Source organism: Podarcis cretensis (assembly GCF_951804945.1).
Source record: "Podarcis cretensis genome assembly, chromosome: 14".
NCBI classification, from domain to species: domain Eukaryota; kingdom Metazoa; phylum Chordata; class Lepidosauria; order Squamata; family Lacertidae; genus Podarcis; species Podarcis cretensis.
This window is the reverse complement of record NC_137183.1, coordinates 39,539,600-39,562,140: the sequence shown is the minus strand read 5'-3', so window position 1 is coordinate 39,562,140 and position 22,541 is coordinate 39,539,600. Positions and strand designations below refer to the sequence as shown.

The 22,541-nt window shown below is 46.4% G+C and overlaps 1 protein-coding gene across 1 annotated transcript; it reads right to left on the bottom strand.

The window, feature by feature from the left end:
* Window positions 1-624: 624 nt before the first annotated feature.
* On the bottom strand, window positions 625-22,273 carry ERCC4 (ERCC excision repair 4, endonuclease catalytic subunit). Its single transcript, XM_079952369.1, has 11 exons — window positions 21,889-22,273; window positions 18,244-18,424; window positions 15,427-15,622; window positions 14,020-14,227; window positions 10,666-10,846; window positions 9,131-9,262; window positions 7,587-7,697; window positions 5,689-6,259; window positions 5,129-5,221; window positions 2,843-2,955; window positions 625-1,876 (listed from the first exon to the last, which is right to left on the bottom strand). Exons 1-11 carry the CDS (start codon window positions 22,087-22,089, stop codon window positions 1,143-1,145), a joined length of 2,721 nt encoding a protein of 906 aa, XP_079808495.1. The 5' UTR covers window positions 22,090-22,273; the 3' UTR covers window positions 625-1,142.
* Between the last annotated feature and the right edge of the window lie 268 nt (window positions 22,274-22,541).

Sequence of the window (22,541 nt, the reverse complement as noted above, 5' to 3'; positions counted from 1 at the left end):
TCACAGACCACTGACCAATTGCATCTGGAACAGCTCCTATTTGTTGATTGCTAGCAACATCCTTCCAAAGGAATGCTAGACCAGGCAGACCTCAGTCTGATCTGCAAGGTGCTGGCTAGGTTCTTAACTACGACAGCAGACTTTGCATTGTTTAAGAGATTTGCTTTGTGAATACAAAAGCAGGAGCTGCGGCAAAACACTGCAGGGTGAGTGCTGCTGTTCAGGATTCCAGCCCCACCCACCTGTCAGCTAGCATTTGCAGTCCCCCTATTGGGTTGTCTCCCCCCCCCCATTTGACCCCCTACATGTTTTTATTACTTCTGCAAGCCTTGAGGCTCTTGCCAAGCCTGCTGATCCTATCCTCTTGTGCATGGGTGATGCAGTTTTGGCTACATAAACCACAGCACCTACAGCCTGAACACTAGAAACAGAGTGACTCATGAAACAGATGGAACAGGAATTCTTGTAAATAAGCAAACAAAGTCAAAGAAGTCAGTCCCCTCCTGTTCTAATCAGTTCCTTGAAGAGAGGAGTAGTTTCTGGAAATGAAACCTAATACCAGTAAGCTTGGAATGTACCCCACACGTTTATGCCTGCAAAAGACGATCAACTCAGACACACACATTTTAATTCCAAAATATTCATTTATAAAGAGTGATACAGTGTGTCCCACGGCCCTCCAACCCAGAATTTCACCATCATACAAAATTGATTGCTAGCATTTTTTTACCTATTTTTATTCATTAACCTCTGATTATAATTTTAAGACACTTCATTTAAAAGCTTCTAGGCTGATAAGAGCCTCTTAAAACTTCCCAAGGCATTGTACCATTTGGAACTAATCATCCCATTCAGAAAATGGATATGGCAAGGGGAGATCACAGGTGTGAAGTGTTTTCACTTCACTGAAATGAAATCCCTGGGTGTGGAAACCTAGTGTGTCAAGGAGAAAGCTATCCTTCTCAATGTGCTAGCTTTCCACGGGCGGGCTGCTTTGGCTATAGGACAGCATCCCAACATGTTAACATCTTTACCTGTATTCTGAAGTGGTCTAGTTCCCAGAGGATCACAGCAGATAGCTTTTCTGACTGGGCAGTTCAGCTCTAAGACATGACAGCAATTAGCCAAGGCACTCCAATTTATCACCTCTTGTTTTTCCCTTGAGAAACAGCCTCTGTAAAGGGCAAATGAATGAATTCATAAAGCTGCTTGGCATTGCCGGCATTGCCCAGAAGTTCGGCTAACTTTTCCTGAGAAAGGGTTACGAGTTCTGCAACGCTCTTAACATGATTCATTATGGCCTGGCAGTTTTTGGCATTCACACCGGGCATTTTGAGCAAGAAGTCTTGGGGACCCGGGTTGTATCTGTCCGATTCGGGGAGGCTTTCTGAATCTGCTGTGACAGCCATGGCTGTAGCTGCATCAGGCTGGGGACGCTTCCTTTTCAATTCCTCAAACAATTCAGCCGTCACATACGGAGAGGGGCACCACAGGAATCGAAGCCGGGAGAAATGGAGAGTGAGGAGGGTGAGTTTGGATATAATGTCGTTGCTCGAGATTTCTTGATGGAGGGATCCCCGGGGAGTGAGGGAGAAGGATTTGCTGGGGTCAAACTCTATGAGAAGGACGGGGCGCTTGTAATAGCGAGACATGGAGACACACTGCGTATAAAGTCTCCCGCTGTTCAGGGAGCCAATGAGATCGCTGATGCTCTTGCGCTCCACACAGATGTCGGGGGTGAGGATGTAGTCACCGACCTCCAAGGTCACGGGCTCAATGTCAATGCCGCGACGGTGGATCAAAGACGGAAGCTCGCTACGAAATTCACGCATGTCCACGACAATGCTTTGCGGCACGCCCCTCTCTTCCTGGCCACCTGAACAAAAAAAAAGGGGGGGGATCAGGGAAGAGAGGACATACAGTGGTACCTCGGATTACATACGCTTCAGGTTACGTACGCTTCAGGTTACAGACTCCGCTAACCCAGAAATATTACCTCGGGTTAAGAACTTTGCATCAGGATGAGAACAGAAATCGCGCAGCGGCAGCAGGAGGCCCCATTAGTTAAAGTGGTGCTTCAGGTTAAGAACAGTTTCAGGTTAAGATCGAACCTCCAGAATGAATTAAGTTCTTAACCTGTGGTACCACTGTACTGGTCTTTCTGCTGACAAGCGAGACCCACTGGATCCTAGCTTTCTAGCTGCAGTTCTGTCTCTAAATGGTTTAACAACCTCTAAGCGGTATAACAAGGCAGTCTAAAATATTAATATACAATGTTGGCTTTCTATATGCTATAACAGCCCCCCTCCCTTGGTTCCTTTTGATGAAAGGCGGCTAAGAAATACAATGTAATAATCATAGGAGTAGAGGCTCCCTCTTGCCAGCCCATCCTTTGTTATTTCTCCCCAAGAATGCCTCAGACACAGCATCATTCCAGGGCATGGGGTGTGGGGTCACCATCTTCTACCTCCCAAAAATGAAATAATATGTCTGGAGCATTATGAAGTAAAGAAAACAGCAGCTGGTCTGTTCAGAGGAAAGCTCTGCCATGGTTTGTGATAGCAGCAAAATGATGTTTTTTAGAAACTGAAGGAGGCTGCTACTGTTGGGGTAAGGCCCCCCCAATAGTAAATCCTACTCCCCCACAAATAATCAAAATGGTCTCCTTTCACCATTCAGAGCTGTGAAATTCAGAGGCCATTTGAGTTTGCCCCTAAATGATCTGGCAGCCCACTGTCTGACCACCATAAAAGATCATTACACTGATGATGTCCGTGCAAATTCAGCTCAAAAGACCTGAAAGGTGCATTTAAAAACAGCCCCAGAGATATCAAGAACTTACCTGCTTTGCGTGTATCAGTGGAAGCAGTCGCTGGGGTTGCATCTCTTACTAGATCCAAGTTTGTTTCATCTCTTCCTTCCCTTTCTTCAGGAATCACCATGCTGGCCTTCTCACTGAAAAACAAGAATTATGAACAGAAATGTTTGAGGTATTTTCTTCAGCATGGATGTGTTAAAATTCTAAAACCTTCCTGCTGCCGAGCTAGAGCAAAAGCTATACCAGTACCTCTCCCTCCAATCAGTTTAGGGAATTTCCACAAACAGGACATCCCTTGATGTTATTTCCCCAGTGACCGGGGTTCAGAGGCATGGAAATAGTCTACAGGCATCCTGACTAGTAGCCAATAAGCTATCTAAGTTGGTGGCCATTGCCGTATATTGAGGGATCCTATTCCATAGTTTAACTGTGCTTCCACCAACCACGGCAAGACATTGGAGCCCTGGTTCCGGATCGCCAGAAAACATAATAAACACTTGTTCCCGTTTCTGACGTTACACCAGGCGGTGCGGGAAGGAAGGGCGGGACATAATATAAATTAGTAACAGCAATAACAACACAACTAAAGAAGCAATCCTATACAGTGCAGAGAAGACAGAGCAGCAGATTCTCCACCAGATCTGCAGCCCTGTTAGTTCCTGCCAAACAGGAGGGAAGTGGCTGGCTGTGTGTGTGTAGCTTATTTTCCTTTTCTGCTCTGCCAGCTCTCAGGCTGGCACAGCACAGGGATCTAACTGGAGCCCTCAACTGGAAACATGGCAGTTTTAAGTCCAGTGGCTCCATCACTGGCCTTGGTCCAGCTCCAGAACATTCTGTTTTGGGGTCTTATGCTACTGGCAGTAGCACATGCCCCAATGGCTGAACCCAGGGGAGCCTGGCAGAGGGAACCTCTGCTACATCCTATCCCCCAGCAGCAGCACCGACCAAGCAGTGGCGTAGCGTGGGGGGTGCAGGGGGGGCCGGCCGCACCGGGCGCAACATCTGGGGGTTAGGGTTAGGGGGCGCAAATCCATGGGTTAGGGGGCGCAAATCCACGGGTTAGGGGGCGCAAATTACTTGCCTTGCCCCGGGTGCTGACAACCCACGCTACGCCACCGCGACCAAGGGTTAGGATTGCTCTTTAATTAAATAACATAGAACAATATTCATAACATTTGAGGAGGTTGTTTCAGGGGTATGCTTTGCCATTGTTTTTTTATTTTGTATTTATCTGATTTTAAGTTTCATTTAGCCAGAAAACTGGAACAGGGGAACAGGTCTGCTTCTTGCAAATCAGTCTGTTAAAATTCTGCCTGAAAGACTTTGTTTCGTATCTTTACAAGTAAAATGTTTATTTTTAAAATGAGAACTGAATATTCAGGGAAAGAATCTTTAATAGCTTTGAGGGGGCTCAGCTAGGGATGTGATGGCCTGGAGAGAGAGAAAACAGGAAAAAACACTCTTTTTTTCCTCCTGAGGTCAACTCTCTTCCCCGCTGCCCCCTAAAAACCATGACTGGGAAACTTGAGGGATAGCCAAATACGCTGCTGGTCCTTAATACTGTGACTGTATCAGACTGCTTTCTGTCCAATTTACTACATATTTTGTGACTTCTTTGTCAGTTTGCTCTGGTTGGTAGAGAAGTCTCTAAGGTCTCAGGCAAAGAAGAGTTTCTCCCCATTACTTTCTACCTGATTCGTTTAGCTAGAGATGCCACAAGCTGAACCTAGGACCTTCCGCCCGCAAAAGATGTGTTCTGCTGCTGGATGCACAGTCCCTTCCCAAGGACAATGAAGTGGGCACTAGTCCACATGAACTCCTGCAGCAGCCAACCTGTTAATCTTCAATGTGTCACAAGGCTCTGTTGTTTGCTCTGGATACAAGGGAACATTTCTTTTCCCCCTTTGCAAATTTGACATTTTTATTATATAAGTCTATAACGATCTTTCACGGTATTCAGCTGCTTACATAAGTTTGCTACCTTGGTAACACTTGGAGTGGGTGGGGGAAGATGAAACAAGCCAGAGCTCAGAGCTGCATAGCAACAATAGGATAACCAATGTGCAGTCTCTGCCTTTCGAGCAGCTAGAAATATGCCAGCAGAAGGGGAAGATCTGGCAGAGAACCGGCTTCCACCAGAATTAGCTTTACGATTCTGCCAGCTTTAAAAGGGGGGAGATTTATTCTGCGGAAGCAAAATACATATTGTTTGACACTGCAGGGCTGGCATCTCTGGGCAGGTAGTGGGACCCCAGCACCTTGGCAAGGGTGCCTGGCCCCTCCTTTGAAAGGCCACAAGATGCACCTTACCGAATGAGTTTTTCGAAAGCTTCCTTTTCTTTCCGTAGGGCAGTAAGATAGCGTTGCTCTTCTGTCGAACCTCCATAGATAAGGAAATAAACCCTGCAAGGCAAGACACAAAGACCTCTCCAAATCCAGAAGACAGTGGCCCAAAGTCTATCGATTCCAGCATCTTGTTCTCACAGTGGCTAATAAGATGCTGATGGGAAGCTTGGAAGTGGAATTTGAGAGCAACAGCTCTCTACCTCTATTCCCAGCTGCTGCTGTTCAGAGACATACGGCCAATGACCGTAGAGGCAGAACCCTAACAGTCATGTCTAGTAGTGCACTATTCTAAGCAATCCCTTTTGGGAGGTTCTCCCTCACAGGGACATGGGAAGCTGCCCTACATGCTGTGTCAAAACGACTGGTCTACCTGGCTGACTGTTGCCTACTCGGACTGGCGGCAGCTCTCCAGGTTTTCAGAGAGATTTTTCAAACAGCCGCAGGCTGTTCAGGGGTCATTCTGTATGCAGAGATGAGGCTCTGCCCCTGAACTGCGACCTTTTCCTCACCGAGGCTCAACGTACCTCAGAGGCCTCCCAGGCCTGCTTGCCTTAAAAATTTCCAGCTGGCGAACAAACGTCAGCTCTGCGTCGTACAGCACAACGTATCTCGGGGCCACTTCGTGCAAGACACGAGTGAGAGCATAAGGGTCCCCACAGCCGTTCAGTGGGTGGATCACAGTGAGTGGCTCCTTTAAGATCCCATAATAGGCATCTGAGGAGAGGTTCAGGTGAAGGTCTTCGGGCTTGGCTTCTCCAATGCTCTCTTGGCTGCTGCTTAATTCCTCACAGCCTTCTTCCTCTCCCAGGTTTTCCTGCTCCTCTTTGTTCAGCATTTGGGTCAAGGTCAGCTCTGGCTTCTTCGCCTTCTTCGGTTTGGAGGAATCCGTTCTGGCTTTCTTGGCCCGTGGTTCTCTGGCACCATTGCCCCGGCCCTTGGCTGCCCTTCCGTCCTTCAGGCAGGCTATAGTGGCTTCCTTGTCCTTCCCAAAGGTTTTGTTATACAGCCTTGTTAAGAAAGCTTCTGCCCCAACCGTGATGTACTCCTTGAGCTGAGCACAAGTGCGGTCGTCGCTTGCGCAGATAAGTACTTGCCCTGCAATTGAGAAACGGTTGCCGTAATGGGATGGCGCGTAGAACCGATCACCCATTCCCAGCCACCCCCCAAAATGCAGGGGGTGGGGAAGGAAAGGTTGGGACCCACAATAAAATGGTGCAGTGCGTCCTCATCACCTGTCCAGGACTCTGGCACCCTGTAGTGTTCTGTTTGGGGCTTGGAAGCAGGGGAAGCTTCAAGACAGGGAAACAGAAAACTGATACCCTCCCCTTCTTTCCCAACCTATTGTAAAACCTCCCCCTGCTATGTTACACAACCCCAAAACTGAACACTCTGTTGCTATCAAAGGTTTTTTGGCTAAACGTTAGGAAGAGCTTCCTGATGGTAGTGCTCTTTAACACTTCCTCAGAAGATGGCAAGTTCTCTTTCACTAGAGGTTTCTAAGCTGAGGCTGGAAGGCCACCTTCTCAGCGATGCTGTGGCAGCAGATTTCCTGCACTGGCAGAGGGCTGGACCAGGTGACCTTTGAGGACTCCTCAGTTATAAGATTACAAATGCCTTTGCTCCAGGTGTCTTAGACCGCTTTAGGACCAATGCTGATTGAACCATTAGTGCCTACTAAGAGTTGGCATCTGTCTGTCTCGAGACAAAATCGAGTGCGCCTCTGGGGGTGAAGTCAAACCACTGCATTAGCAGCACCAGTGACCTCTGATATAAATTGATGGATATGAGGACCGAGTAATAAGCTAAAATAAGCCACAATAAGTTATAATAAGGATTTGTTGAGTTAAGAATTTGAATTGGAATACAAAAGGGGGAGGTGAGGGGAGGTCCGGGAAATAATGAAGAAAGTAATGAAAATTATATTTGTTATTTGTTTTGTTTTTTCGTATGTTTGTTACTCTTTTTGTGTATATTTGTCTTTGCCTTTTTGTTTGTGTTTTGTATTAATTTGGAAAAACTTAATAAATATTTATTAATATATATATATATATATATATATATATATATATATATAAAAATTGATGGATATGGCTAGCTTAGGCCTATTCATGTTGGGGGTGGGGGTCTAGTCTAAGGAAATGTTAGTCAGTTACACACCGATGGATGTTAAGCAGTATCAGCGTTGACGTTGTTGAACTAAATAATATACAAAATATCCTGCAGGTTCCAGAAGTCACTGAGGTAAAGGTTCTTGTTGGGAACAGTCTTAGGGAAGAGGAAAAACTGCTTTGCAAGTATGATAGTAACATGTACAGTATTATATTATTATTGCTGGTGAATAATAATAATAGCTCTAGCAAGAGCAGCAACAATAACTGCCTCTGCCCACCACCATCCTGCTGCCCTGCCCCTCCCAGCTCACCTGGCCCACCCAGAGCTTCACTGTTGGCATTCTCCGTTTCAATCTCCTTCAGGACTTCTCCAAGAGCCTCCCACTTTGGGTTGCTTTCCAGGATCAACTCCCTTTTCTGGTCTGGAACACAAGGTCAATGGATGAGTGGGGAATTAAGAATTTCTCATTACACCTTTCTTGGACGCTTTATGAATGCTGGGGAATCTGCCTGGGACTTATACATAGATTGTGCCCCGTTGAACAAACAAACATCCAGGCTGAAAGCACAAGCTGAGCATGAATTAACTGAATGGGACCTAACTTGGTCTGGATCCTGCCCTGTATGATTTAGAGCTGCTTGTTGGCTTTCTGGCCTCTTACACTCAGGCTGCATATACACCTTACATTTAAAGCACATCCCCACCCCCTGCAAAGAATTCTGGGAACTGCAGTTTACCCACCAGAGAGATAAAAATCCCAGCAGCTCTAACAAACTACAGTTCCCAGGATTCTCTGCAGGTGTTATATGCTGTGAATGTGTGTACGTAGCCTCAGATTCATAAATTCTGAATCAGTACAGCAGCCTCTTGTGACGGCTGCAACTGCGACTGGTCGGTGAAGACCCACCAAGCTATTGTGTACTGAGTCAGACCATTGCTCCATCCAATATATCAGGCAGGGGCCTTTCACAGCCCTTTACCAGAGATCCTTTTAACTGGAGACACCGGGGGATCAAACCCGGGACCAAGTGCATTGAAAACACATGGCTTGGCACCAAACAATCCTTGGAAATGACCGTACCTTGCAAAGGCTCCCTGGCTTGCCACTCCATCACAAACCATGGTTTGCTAACTTAGACATCCTCTAAAGTTTAAACTCCTGTTTTGCTTCTTTAACTATGGGTTCATGTGATGTCCAAATTCAGCCTTAATAAAATCATCTCTGTTATTGCCATGGATAAAGTAAATGCATGTATGTGTGTATTTAGAGTTTGCTAATTGTCAACACAGGACACGGGTGGCGCTGTGCGTTAAACCACAGAGCCTAGGACTTGCCGATCAGAAGATTGGCGGTTCGAATCCCCGTGACAGGGTGAGCTCCCATTGTTCGGTCCCTGCTCCTGCCAACCTAGCAGTGCAAAAGCACGTCAAAGTGCAAGTAGATAAATAGGTACTGCTCTGGCGGGAAGGTAAACGGCGTTTCTGTGCGCTGCTGTGGTTCGCCAGAAGCGGCTTATTCTTGCTGGCCACATGATCCGGAAGCTGTATGCCGACTCCCTTGGCCAATAAAGCGAGATGAGCGCCGCAACCCCAGAGTCAGCCACGACTGGACCTAATGGTCAGGGGTCCCTTTACCTTCAATTGTCAACACGGAGTTCAACATCAGACTCCTATTTTCCCTTCTCTGATCACTGTGCCATTTATACTGAAACATGAAATAAGCTTACAGTATTATTACAACGTTATCAAGGCAGGGAGATGCCCTCTTGTACCCTGCAAAGTACACTGATGTCATCATCATAATAAAAGCACCCATTACTATTTACAGTAATAAATTAAAAGGTTTTGCTGTACCTTTTCCTTCTCCTCCAATATCTGCTTTTTCGGCAGCTTTTCTTTTTTTATTTGCTTTGTCATCTGGGAGGCGATACACTCTGCCCCGAGCATTTAGAAACATTGACGTACTAGAATCGAGAAAAAGCCAACCTAGCAGATGGAGGGAGACAAATATATATCCGTGGCTGCAATTACAAAATGCCCACTAATTTCTTTAGCCCCCTTCTTTCCCCATCACTTCAAATTAGTTTTGCAGGGATAAAAACAACAACTTTGAAGAAAGAAGCATGCTTTTATTTCCATCTCTCAACTAGCTAGCCTACTTCACAAGGGATTTTTTTTTTGGGGGGGGGACAGGAAAACAGCCCAGCACACTGCCCTGAAGCAAATGTGGTAACAAGTACAGTGGTGCCCCACAAGACGAATGCCTCACAAGACGAAAAACTCGCTAGACAAAAGAGTTTTCCGTTTTTAGAGGTGCTTCGCAAGACGAATTTCCCTATGGGCTTCCTTCGCACGACGAAACGTCTTGCGAGTTCTTGTGAGTTTGTTTCCTTTTTCTTAAAGCCGCTAAGCCGTTAATAGCCGCTAAGCCGCTAATCCGCTAATAGCCGTGCTTCGCAAGACGAAAAAACTGCAAGACGAAGAGACTCGCGGAACGGATTAATTTCGTCTTGCGAGGCACCACTGTAATATAATATGGCCCTGAATATTTTAAAGTGGAGCAAAGAGCACAGTCTTGTTATACTGGAGTGAGTCTATGTAATTTTGCCCTGATGTCCCAAATTTAATCTACCTGGTGTAACCAAACATGGAACATACACAGCCCCACTTCCTCTCTGTCCAGGAAGAAGCTTTCTGTCCAGGAAGAAGCTGATGATATGGCCAGCTCCAGGCACTATATTATTCTTATCATCATCATCATCATACCTTTCATCCAAGTTGCTCAAGCTTCTCATTATTCCTCCCCTCACCATTTTATCCTCATAACAACCCTATGAGGTAGGTTAGGCTGAGAGACAGTGACTGGCATAGAGTCCCTTGGCAGGCTTCATGGCTGAGTGGAGATCTGAACTCTTTTCAAAATCAGCAGCCTGAAAAGGGTGTGCGTGTGCGTGTGTGAAACCTTCACTCTGCCTAATAGTAAGGCTGGCCCCAGGATCATGTAAAACTGGCCCACATAGGGGGCACAAAGATCCCACACTTCTGACAAATGTCTCCAGCTGCTCAAAGCCCAGTCTCCATGTCCTGAGGTTCTTCCTCCTTCTGCAGCTAAGTCCTTCTTATGTAATTATCGACCAAAGAAGAAATAACAACTCAGGTTTTCTGTATGAACATTCTGCAGATCTTTTTCAAGGAACAGAAGTTCAGTGGGAGGCTGAATATATTCACTGTCAGTAAATCCTACAGCCTTATGGCTGGCTGAAAACATTTGGGAACGCTCATGCACATGTGTGTGTGTGTTTTTTTAATTAAAACTTCACTCTTTCTTTTTTTTTAATAGCCCAACTGATTCCTTTGTATAAAGGGGGGGGGGGAGAGACTGCTCATACCTGAATTCTGACCAAAGGCTTTTTCTGAGGCTCTTAAGGACTCCAAAAGGTTAAGGAAAGTGACGCAGTCATACTGAGTCAGGTACTGTAGCAAAGTACGGAGAATCTTCAAATCTTGGACCAAAGTTTTGGTTTTTGATCCCAGCTGGTGCCAAACAGGATCCAGATAGTGACGAATTGTCTAGAAATATAAAATTAGAAAGAACTGCTGGCACAATACTGTCGTGATCTGAACTTGAACTTCAGAGGCCTTCCTAAACTTTTAACAGGTTTAGAACCCGAATCCTGGACTGTGTCTTTTTAAAATAAAAAAGACAAGTTTCTAGTCCTCATGAACACAACTGAACAATCTGGCAATAATTCCTGGCTTCTGACCCTCAGCACCCACCCTCTCACTCTCATACATGGAGCCCATGGCAGGCAGCGACCATTTTAGCTTTATCTGATATGTGTGCGACCGTGCATTGTGCCAAACCCAGAAAAGACCCAAAAATGTCACAAAAGGGAGTGGGGCGGGGTGTTTGCAGGCTTTTCCAAAGGTGTTTCAAAGATACACAATTTCACTTAAATAGTGTAGTGCCTTGGAACATAACTGCTGCATAAATTGGGAGTTGCCTGAACTCTATTGCCTCTATATAGAATTCAATGTCCGTTAATAATAATAATAATTTTTAATATAACAGGTTACACAAAAATAGCAAAACAAACAAAACCCACCCCCAACAATGGAATAGTTCTATGTGCATTATTATAAATACAGAGAGGGTCCCATCAATTTATTGTCTGCCAGTACATGAGCATACACAATAATGCTTTCCACAGAAATAAGTGTGCATGCTGATTAAAGTGCTCTATCACCTTAGTGCAACAAATCCACTTTAAAATAAAACAACAGACTTTTGCAGTTAGAAAAGTCACGGGGAAATGCACTGAAAAGTGTGGGATGAACGCACAGTTAAGTGGGAAGATGTACTAACACCACACAAGCACATCAGGATGAATGCTCGTTGTATAACTGTTCTACAAACAAATCAGAATGGCTGCTCAGTGAAGACCGGACATGGTCTAACCTCTGTGTAAGCTTTTGTGCAAGCAAATCAGGATAAACGCTAAACAAACATGTCTTGAGAGGCTCACCAGCTTGCCCACTTAAAGTCACAGCTGGTTCCACTAGAAATCTCCCTCTCCACTTTCAGGGTCAGTAGATCAAGGCTGTTCAGCACAGATATATGGATTTTTACAAAGAACAATTCCAACCATGTTATGATCCTGGCACACAATGCCCAAACAAAAGAACGTTTATTTCATTGTTAACAAGCTTACAATGAGCCAGCCAGAGTCTTGGAGAGCTAATAAAACACTCTTTTATGTAAAAACACAGTTAAACTATTAACAGATGTCTAAATCCCTCCATTAAAAAAAAAGATAGCAGACTTTCCTCCCCTAAACAAAGTGCAGCTGTTGGGAAGGAAGGACAGTCAATTGGAGAGCTCTGGCCTGCCTGAGCCTGTGACATGCAAGAGACTTTGCCAAAGAAAGGATTGCATCGCTTCATTGCAAAAAAAACACAGCTCTGCAATCTGGAAAGAAGATCACCAAGTTAATGAAGACAAGGGAACCTGCCATTAATGAATCTGCAATTGCCAAGCAACGTGCAGTGCTTTTGTAAGCTGGCCCACAGGCAAGAGAAATATTTCACTATTCTGCTCTCCTTGTGAACTAGCCAAGCCCTTCATCTGAGCCGGGATCCTGCTCCGGAATGCACTTAAAATTGCCAGAGCTGAGCTCTGGGGAGAGATGTGAGCTCATAATCCAGACGAGACTACCCCAAACATGTGCAGATGTCAGGGCTGGGCTGGGGGCAAGCAGACTGAGTCGAGCCAGGAGCCAGGAGAAAGACCAGTGGTTGGAACCTATGCGTAAGATAGGACCAGAAGGACAAATGAGGAAACAGGAGCGAAGAACAAGCCAGGCATCAAGGATAAGACAGGGTACACACAAGTCTTGTTTGAGCCAGGGGCAGTTGGACAAGGAAGCCCTTCCTGCCTAGCTGGGAGGAGTCAGTCCAAAAGGTTCTTCACCAAGAAGGCAGCCACCTGAAATTCAGTGGCTCATGGCAGAAAGCAGCCAGACATTAATTCCAGCAGTTCCCTCAAGTTAGGTAAACCATAGCTGTTTGACTCCTTCACTGGAGTTATGGGTGGATGTTCATCTGTTGGGGGCGCTGTGGTTGCACTTTTCTGCACCGCAGACCCTGCCCTGAGCAAAAGGTTTGACAAGGCAACTTCCATAGTCCTTTCCAACTCTATGATTCTGCAGTCAGCTGAGCAAACAGACACCTGGGATACAGGCAAATGGAATCCACACCGGACATTGTAGGAGTCCAACGAGACATAATCCTCCATCTCTTTACAAAGAAGCTGAATACTGCTGCCCTGACTGAGTGACGGAGATGTATGCCCATGATCCCTGAGCAGATTCAGAAGAGTGAGCCAAGTGGGAAGTGCAATGGAATCGGGATGCTGTCTAGCTATGCTCTGCTGCTTTCAATGGAATACATTACAGCTGTGTATACATATTACGTGGGGTGGGAGGGAATTGTAAACTGTGATGTCCAAAGGAAAGGAAATGCAGAAAAGCACGGAGTGTGATGGTTAACAAATGTTAACAGCGGCATAAACCAGGAAAGGGGAAACCTGCGGCCCTCCAGATATCTTTGGACGACAACTCCCATCAGCAGGCAGATAAAACAAAGGAGATTCAGGACAGATAACAGAATGCATTTCTTCATGCAACAGAGTTAAACTATGGAACTGGCGCCCACAGGAGGCTGTGAAGGCCAACAACTTGAATGGCTTTAAAAGAGGATTAGACATATTCATGGAAGAGAGGGCTACTGATGGCTTCTAGCCAGGATGGCTAGAATTGAACCATTAGAGGTAGCAATGCTTCACCAGTTGCTGAAACCACAGGAAGGGAGAGTGCTGTTGTGCTAAAATCCTGCTTGGGGGGTTTCTCACAGGCACCTGGTTGGCCACTGTAAGAACAGGATGCTGGACTAGATGGGCCGCCGCTCTGATCCTGCAGTCTCTCGGTTATTCCTGACCCTTGGCCCCATTGGCTGGGAATGAGGAGAGCCGGTGTCCAACAACATCTGGGAGGCTGCAGGTTGCCCAGTCCCTTCTTAAAGCTGTGCTCATCATCACAGGGAACATTCACAGCCCTTCAAGGATGGTGTAGCAGCCAAGGACCCCAATGCCGCTGACTGCACTGCCTGTGCCCATATAAAAAACCAACGCTAGAGGCCGATAAGAAAAGTCCAAGAATAAAAACAATGACAGTTGAAAGAGCTACCTTGTCAAAAGCTTTCCCGATAGCATCTTCCAGCGACAGATCCTCTGCTTCAAGAGCCGGGTTGCACTGCTTTAGTTCTTTCAAACACGCGTTCAGGATGTCCAGAATGGAACTCTGGATGGCTCGCATGGCCGGGGTCATGCTGACATGCATTTCAACCACTTCGGGCTTGTGCCGCTCTAGGAAGGAGTGCACTGCTACGTGGAACCTGGGAAGAGAAAGGCGGGCTGGTGTTAGGGAGAAGGATGTCAAGAGACCCACGCAAACCCCAAGCCTCTTCCCCCACCTGGACAAGAAATGGCAAAAACAGATGTGAGCTCCCTGCCCACAATGCCTCACTCCTATGGTGCTCCTGATGGGGCCTTTTTGGTTTTTTGCTGGGCTTGTTTCTGGGTTATTGCAGGGGTCAGCAAGGTTTATCTTGCCTGGGCCAGATCGGTCCTGCAGAGATCCCTCCGTGGGCCGGATCGCGTGCATGCGTGAGCGCGCCTGCCCGCGATTTCTGGCACCACAGAAGTGAGTCCCCGTGCTGCGTTGTGCCGGTTCAGCACAGCACGCGAGCAGGCAGCTCAGTTCGGGAGCGGCTCGTGAGCCGGTCATACAACCTCCACGGGCCACTTCTGGCCCATGGGCCTTAGGTTGCTGAACCCTGGGTTATCGGGACAGTTTTAATTACCGTATTTTTTGCTCTATAAGACTCACTTTTTCCCTCCTAAAAAGTAAGGGGAAATTTGTGTGCGTCTTATGGAGCGAATACAGGCTGCGCAGCTATCCCAGAAGCCAGAACAGCAAGAGGGATTGCTGCTTTCACTGCGCAGCGATCCCTCTTGCTGTTCTGGCTTCTGAGATTCAGAATATTTTTTTTCTTGTTTTCCTCCTCCAAAAACTAGGTGCGTCTTGTGGTCTGGTGCATCTTATAGAGCGAAAAATACAGTAAATGCCATGTTTTATCTATTCTTCCGTTTTGGCTTTCCCCCCATTTTGGAAGCCGCTTAGAGACTTTTATGTAGCAACTAAAAAGTCAAATAAATGAATGATGCCCCTCAGAACAAGACAAGGGTTAGACAGTCGTAGAGAGCCTTGGGAACACCTACTCTGCCACCACCTATGCGGCTGCAGAAGACTAAAGCAGAAGGATAAGGTAGCAGGAGTGGTCAGCGCATGGATTGGCAGCAGCTGGTCCACTTCACCTCGGGCGGCACAAAGTCTTCTGCCCGCCCTGTTTACTGCTCACCTTGCACGTCTAGGAGCACCCATCATTTTCCTTGGTCCCCAGCAGCAGGAAACCAAAGATATACTGCTCCGGATCCTGGAGGTTCTGTTTTTGCATAATTGCTGCTGATCAACATTATCTGCCCTGGCTGTGATCAATTCATCTGCCTAGTTACCAAGGAAGAATGGCCTCACCTTGGCCAGAGGTAAAGCTTCCTCACAAAGAGATTTCTCATCACTCTTTCCACGTGACAGAAGCCAGTACTGAAGGCCACGGCATTGTCTGTAAAGGCCTTAATGAAACCCTGCTTGTTCTTCTGGCGATAGAGTCGCAAGATAAAAGCTTCCTGGCAAGACTCAATAATTCTGTGGGCTTTGTACACCAAAATACCTGGCAGAACAACAAGACGAATAAACTCGGGTCATACATACAGGAGAAAAGCAAAGAAAACAACAATAAAGCACAGGACGTGATATTTTGCAGAGTAGGCCATGAGTTTCAAAGGTTCAACCAATTAAAAAGAGCATGACACCATCTAACTTTCCTTCGGCTTTTCCCCCACTGATGGAATTCAGCGGGGCTCAGATCTTTCCCGCCTTCAATGCCACACCAGTGAAAATGCTGCAACAATTTAAAATGTGTTAATTGCCAGTGAGTAGGAAAAGGTAGCCTCTACTCAAAACAACAAACCAAACAAGAAAGATGGCAAGAACCCCCAACCTTAATTTATTTATAGGAGCGTTTTCGGAACACAGCAACGGTGCAATGGCATTTGCAGCCTGAACACTGGAAATAAAACCAACCATACAGGTAAAGTGGGAGCCTGCTACCCTGTTGCTTTAAACTATTTGTAAGAAATAATGGCATTTTGGTAACAAAAGGAGAACAAGCAAACAAAGTGACAATAAAATCCTCTGCAACGTGCTAGGACATGTGAAGACAGTGGATTGGAATCATATCTAAAGAGTATGATTTGCACTGCATTTCCTTTTGGAGATCCATCTTTAAACACTTGGTCATTGCCCTGTATAAGGCAGTGGGGAACCTTAGGCCCATGCAATTAATGCGACCCCTTCTCTACCAGACCCTGGGAATTCTTCTTGGGCCCCCACCTTCCTTGCCCCTCCTTAACATCCTGAATGCTTTTACCTAGCTGGAATGTGTCCTTGAACTCTGATAACTGATAGGGCTGTGTGTGTGTGTGTGTGTGTGTGTGTGTGTAGAAGCTTGCCTATGGTACAAAGGTTAAATTTACTTTTCTGGCTGCACCCACGTTTGCCTCTGGCCCCGCCCAACTCTGGCACATGGCCTTCGGAAAGAAAAGTAACTCACAGAATGAAAATGTTTTCCCATCCCTACTCTATAGGGAAAATATTTTTTATTTTATTTTTAAATAGGGTAAGGGCGTCATACTAACCTATAGAGCTGAATACAGCTACTGACGTCCTTTTCTGTGTCCTAAGCCACAGCAGATTTTAAAAATAGGTACAGTTTATTAATACTGTAAGTTTTCTCCAATGGTAAGCCTACTCAGAGTGGACCCACTGGAATGAATAGACATGGTTAAGTCTCTTAATTTCAATGGTTCTACTGGTAAGTAAAAGCAAATTGGCAACAACCCTGTATGTTTCTGCCACCTTTCCTCCCCAAAGCTCCAAGTACAGTGGTACCTCAGATGCTCCAGTCTTCCAGTTTACTAACTGCTGGATTTTGAAGAATCATGAGCTGCAAAGGTGAGTGTGAGAGGGAGATGCTTTGCTTCTTGTTGTCTGCGATGGCCTTAAGGTGTGTAGCCATAGTGGAGAGTAATCACAGTACAGTGGTACCTCAGGTGAAGTACTTAATTTGTTCCGGAGGTCCGTTCTTAACCTGAAACTGTTCTTAACCTGAAGCACCACTTTAGCTAATGGGGCCTCCCGCTGCTGCCGTGCCGCCAGAGCACGATTTCTGTTCTCATCCTGAAGCAAAGTTCTTAACCTGGAGCACTTTTTCTGGGTTAGCAGAGTCTGTAACCTGAAGCGTATGTAACCTGAAGCGTATGTAACCCGAGGTACCACTGTAGCATAGTTGGTTCTCTACCTGGCACCCATCCTGCAGATGGGGAAGCTTTTTTCCCCACATTCAGCGGAGGGCAAGGCCAGTGGCAAAAGAAGGCAGAGCAATATATGTGAATTTTACCTTTGTATCACTAGGCTAGTTTCTGCACACATTCGCACACCCCTTTCCAGCCGAAGAAGTAAGGCGTTATCAGAAGGACAAATTCCAGCCAGGCAGAAACACTCCAGGAGGAAACCAGACAGGGACAGAGAGAGGTGTGACCCTCTGAGGAGAGACTCAAGGGCCAGGCAGAGCGGCTTGGAGGCCACATTCAGCCTTCATGCCTGAAGTTCCGTATCCCTGTTGTAGGTGGTTAGACTGAAGGGGACAGACTGGTTCAAGGTGCCTAAGTGAGCTTCAAGGCTGAACTTGGAATCTCAGCTTCTCCACATCTTTCCCACTCTGTATCCCTTACACTACACTGGTTCTCAGCATATGGAAACTGAACCCTAGGCAGGATAAACTCCAGAGACGCTTGCATGGCTTGGTCACAAATCTGCAGCTTGCTCAGCATAGGATCTAATCAAGGCTTTATGTCATACTGACCTCTAGTGGGAGAAAGTTTTTATGACACCGCATCTATTTAAAGCAGTCTTACTCCTCTTTAACAGTCAAGGCTCCCCCCCATGAATCCTGGGGATGGTAAATTCTCAGCACCCTTAATGAACTACAGTTCCCAAGACTGTCCATGAATGCTGTAATTGTATGGTGTGGATATCAGCCCAGTCTTTGAGATGTAAAAGACTCTTTGTTGTAGAAGAGCAAGGTGCCATTTCAATAATAAACTTTATGTCTGCAGAATTGTGGATGAGTTAGCACAAGGAAACCATGTTTCTCAGCCTAGACTTATATTATGTTTACATTCTGAGTGGTGAGTGGGGAAGAGGGTTCAAATCCGCTTTCTAAGATCTTACCGCTGATAAGATCTGAAGGGATTCGGTCGGTCAGGAAATCCACCACCAGAATCCGGCTGGTGGCAAAAATGACACCCCCTTGGGTGTAAACTTCATAGCGGTTGCTGCTTGCAATTTCATTTGTGACGCGTCGAGGAAGATGAGCTACGTTATCAGTCCTCAGCTGGTCGATAAAAAACTCCTAAAACCAAAATAAAATTATTCACAACAAATCCAACGTGGAGTAAGGGGGGAGGGAGAAAATTTGTGCCGATATAGAGTAAGAAGCAGTGCAAAAGCTATGATTAAATACAATATTAAATATTCAGTAATCAATGGAACCTGCCAACAAAACGTTATGGCGGAATGCTCCTGCTCTGAGTTTCAACCAGCAGTGCAGGCTGATCCATTAGGGCGGATGAGGCACTGTCTGATAGCTGAATCACCAATATTTACTTCTGAGTAAACATGCTTTGAATCATGCTGAAAATAGAAATGCCAATTCTATTGCTTTCTTAGTGTGTAAGAGCTAGCGAGCCACAGCAATAGGGTAGGCATAGCAATCAGCTGAGCACCTAAAGTTTGCCCAGAGTCCAACACTTCATGAAATCATAATTCTGATGAAGCTTCAAGACTTGACCTGCTGCTTTTAAAAACTGACATTTAAAAAAGTTGCTCTTACTTTATTTTTGTTATGTTTTGCTTTTCGGCACTTTTAGTCTGATCCGGGCATTTAAACTTTGATTAACACTGTTAGAAATAGGAATAATGCATGACATTGTATAAAAAGTTAATTTCATTGTTTCATAGTATTATATGAGCAAGATACCACCTGGGGCTCTTTGCTCATGGTCCTCCCAACCTAATGTCAGGTCAGATTGGCACAGACCTGCAGCGGGGCCTTTTCAGTGGTGCCCCCCTCTGGGCATCTGCATTTAGATCAAGTATGGGGAACCCCTTCCCCTTCCAGTTGTTGCTGTACCGCAATTCCCATCATCTGTGGTCACTGGCCATGCTGGAGCTGATGTAGTTCATCAACATCTGGAGAGTCAGAGGTTCCCTATACCTGAATCAGATATTGATTGAATACTGCTTGGTTTCAATACACCTTTGGTTTTCTGAGGTTCTTCTGTCATTTCATACAAGTTTTGGTTTTATCCGCCACTGTTGCTTATTTGTTCAGTTTCTGACACCTGTGCTTTATTTACATTTTCACTGCCTTACAGAACAAACCGCCCTGTGAATAAGGGAAGCAGCATCTAGTTAGCAAGGCAAAATACCACCACCATCACCTCTTTAAATAGACCACATTAATTTTGTTTAAGAAATGCTATTTTAAAAACCCATTATTCATATTGCTCTTACATAACCTGCCATTGGGGACCTTGTCAGCTGAAAATTGGGAAGGAAATGCTTAAAATAAACAATTATTATTTCTCATGCATATAGCACAGTCAGCATGCCTGGTGTTTTACAGAGCTTAATGAACCTTTGTCCCTCCAGATGTTGCTGAACTAAAATGTGCATCCACTGACCATGTTCTTGAGAGCTGAAGGGAGCTGTAATTCAGCAACATCTGGAGACCCAAAGGTTCCTCACACTTGGTTTAAGAGAACATGTCCCTGCTCCAAGGAGATTAGAATCTAAAATTAAACACAGGGCGGAGGACTAAGGGATGGGATGAGCAGTGGAGGCAGGTATAAACAGAGAAAAATCAAGCTGTTGTTTCACTTGCACTGCCCTGGCTCCCACAGGATGAATAAATTCATAGAATCATAAAATAGTTGGAAAGAACCACAAGGATCATCTAGTCCAACTCCTGCAATGCAGGAAACTTTTGCCTAATGTGGGGCTCGAACCCATGACCCTGAGTTCTACAAACTGATCTACTTTCATTCTGATTTTGGTTTCTAGTAGAAACTTTAATGAGGGTGGCACTGTGGGTTAAACCACAGAGCCTAGGACTTGCCGATCAGAAGGTTGGCGGTTCAAATCCCCGCGACAGGGTGAGCTCCCGTTGCTTGGTCCCTGCTCCTGCCAACCTAGCAGTTCGAAACCACGTCAAAGTGCAAGTAGATAAATACGTACCGCTCCAGCGGGAAGGTAAACAGCGCTTCCATGCGCAGCTCTGGTTCGCCAGAAGCGGCTTAGTCATGCTGGCCACATGACCCGGAAGCTGTATGCCAGCTCCCTCGGCCAATAAAGCAAGATGAGCGCCGCAACCCCAGAGTCGGCCACGACTGGACCTAATGGTCAGGGGTCCCTTTACCTTTAGAAACTATAATGCTCAAATCACTATGGTACTAAGCAAGGACCAACTGCACAGCAGGTGCAAGGCATGGCAAAGCAAGCTAAAACACTGGTCCCTGGACTCCTGTGATAAAGGAGTGGAGCAGGTATGGCTTAGTGCAGAGTGTGTGGCATCTTTTGACTGGGCAGGTAAACGGGAACTGCTTCTGGTGGATTGGGCTTGAGCTGATGCAGGCACTGGCATCTCTGTGATCTAGGTGGCAAGAGGAGGAGACAGCACCTGTGCAAAACTAGATTTGGCACCTGGCACCTCCTTTGGAGGTAGAGGCTTGCCAGCAGGAATTAAAGGAAGAGAAGGCTCTGGCAGGGTGAGAGGCCAGACTGGTTTGAGCTGAATGACACGAGCACTAGGTCCCTCCCCAGGATTAGCCTCCTCAACTGCTGCATCCCCACGGGCAGCTCTGATGTCTCAGGAGGCCTGAATGAGCCCCATCCCAACCCACTGTGTTCCTCCCCAAACACTGGCCTCCAGTCCTTCAAGCTCCTTTCACTCCTTATCTTGACACGACCAATAAGATGGCTCCACAGGACTCATGACATGCATGTATTCAAGCTTAGTTATAGTCTGAGTCACAGGCAACTTTCCCCAGTTCACAGCATAAAAACAGAAAGCAAAAAACACAAAATACGTAATAAAAACAAGAACAAAAAAAACCACTCACAAACCAGTAACTCCCTCCCTGGGCAGGTGTACTAAGAATAGGCCCTTTTCGGTGCTGGCCCCATATCATCCTCCATGAAGTTCACACATCTCTTGCTCTAGTGCAGTGTCTCCCAACCTTGGGTCTCCAGCTGTTTTGGGGCTACAACTCCCATCATCCATAGCTGGCAAGACCAGTAATAATGATGATGGCGATGATGATGATAATAATAATTTTATTATTTATACCCCTCTCATCTGGCTCTGTTTCCCCAGCCACTCTGGGCAGCTTCCAACCAAATATTAAAAATACATTAAAACACCAGTCTTTAAAAACTTCCCTAAACAGGGCTGCCTTCAGATGTCTTCTAAACGTCAGATAGTTGTTTATTTCTTTGACACCTGATGTGGTTAGGCATTATGGGAAATGTAGTCTGAAAACAGCAAGGTTGGGAAACACCGCATATAGTGCCTTTTAAAGGGACTTTCAAGAAGTCTTTCTTTCGACCCTCTTTTTGCTTTTGCAGCTCATTTGGGAGGAGTGCAATTCTCCGTTTCCCATTGTTTGTTTGCGTGCCTGGGATTGTCTTTTTTTGGGGGGGGGTGTTTTTTGCACGTTGCCTTGTGAGGACCCCTGCCCTGAGCAGCGGAGCAGCCCCTCTGCATAGCAAAGACTGAGGGAAGCTCCTCCCGGGCCCCGAGGCGCCTCTGCCTACCTCCTCTGCCGGGCTGGTGTTCAGCACCAGCACCAGCCTGGCCGGCTCGCAGTAAAGGCGGAGGAAGCGCAGGAGGAGGCGGTCGATGCCCAGCCCGCGGGCGCACACCACCAGCCCGTCGTCGTGGAAAAGGTCCAGGAAGATCTGGTTCTCGTGCTCCAGCGGCACCGCAGCCGGAACAGCCGCCGAAGATACCGCCATGACAAGTCGCTGTCAAAGAGCCGCGGCTCCCACTGCACATGCGCAAACCCGGAAGCCAACTTACTACTGCGGGAATGAAGCCTCAGGCTCTCAATGCCGTAGAGATAAAAACTAACAGAGTGACACGCGCACGCAGAATCCTTAAACTCCCCATGGAAACGGAAAGCCTCCGTTGTTCGCGGGTATTGGCGCGCGCCTCCCCACCCACCCACCCGCGGCCTTGCTGTGAAAGCGTCGCCTTCCCACGTGTTGTTTTAAGTCGGGAAGGAACAGTGGGGAAGTTGTTCAATGTTTAGACCGGAAGTGTGCGACTCTACATTTTTAGTTCTCTATAGATAAGGGGAAGTGACGCAGCGAGGGGGGAGGGGAAGAGAAACGCAGCATAGAAATAGGAAAAGTGTAGAGTGACAATGTGTGGTTGGGACTTGCGAGTCAGCTCCGGTCAGCGTGGC

What these genes read in the sequence shown, in the direction of transcription:
- ERCC4 (XM_079952369.1), bottom strand. Translation starts at nt 22,089, where the DNA reads ATGGCGGTATCTTCGGCGGCTGTTCCGGCTGCGGTGCCGCTGGAGCAC. An exon ending in TGAAGCTCTGGGTGGGCCAG is followed by an intron (nt 6,260 to 7,586) that starts GTGAGCTGGGAG and finishes TCTCAATTGCAG; the next exon opens with GGCAAGTACTTATCTGCGCA. An exon ending in AGGCCTGGGAGGCCTCTGAG is followed by an intron (nt 5,222 to 5,688) that starts GTACGTTGAGCC and finishes CTTGCCTTGCAG; the next exon opens with GGTTTATTTCCTTATCTATG.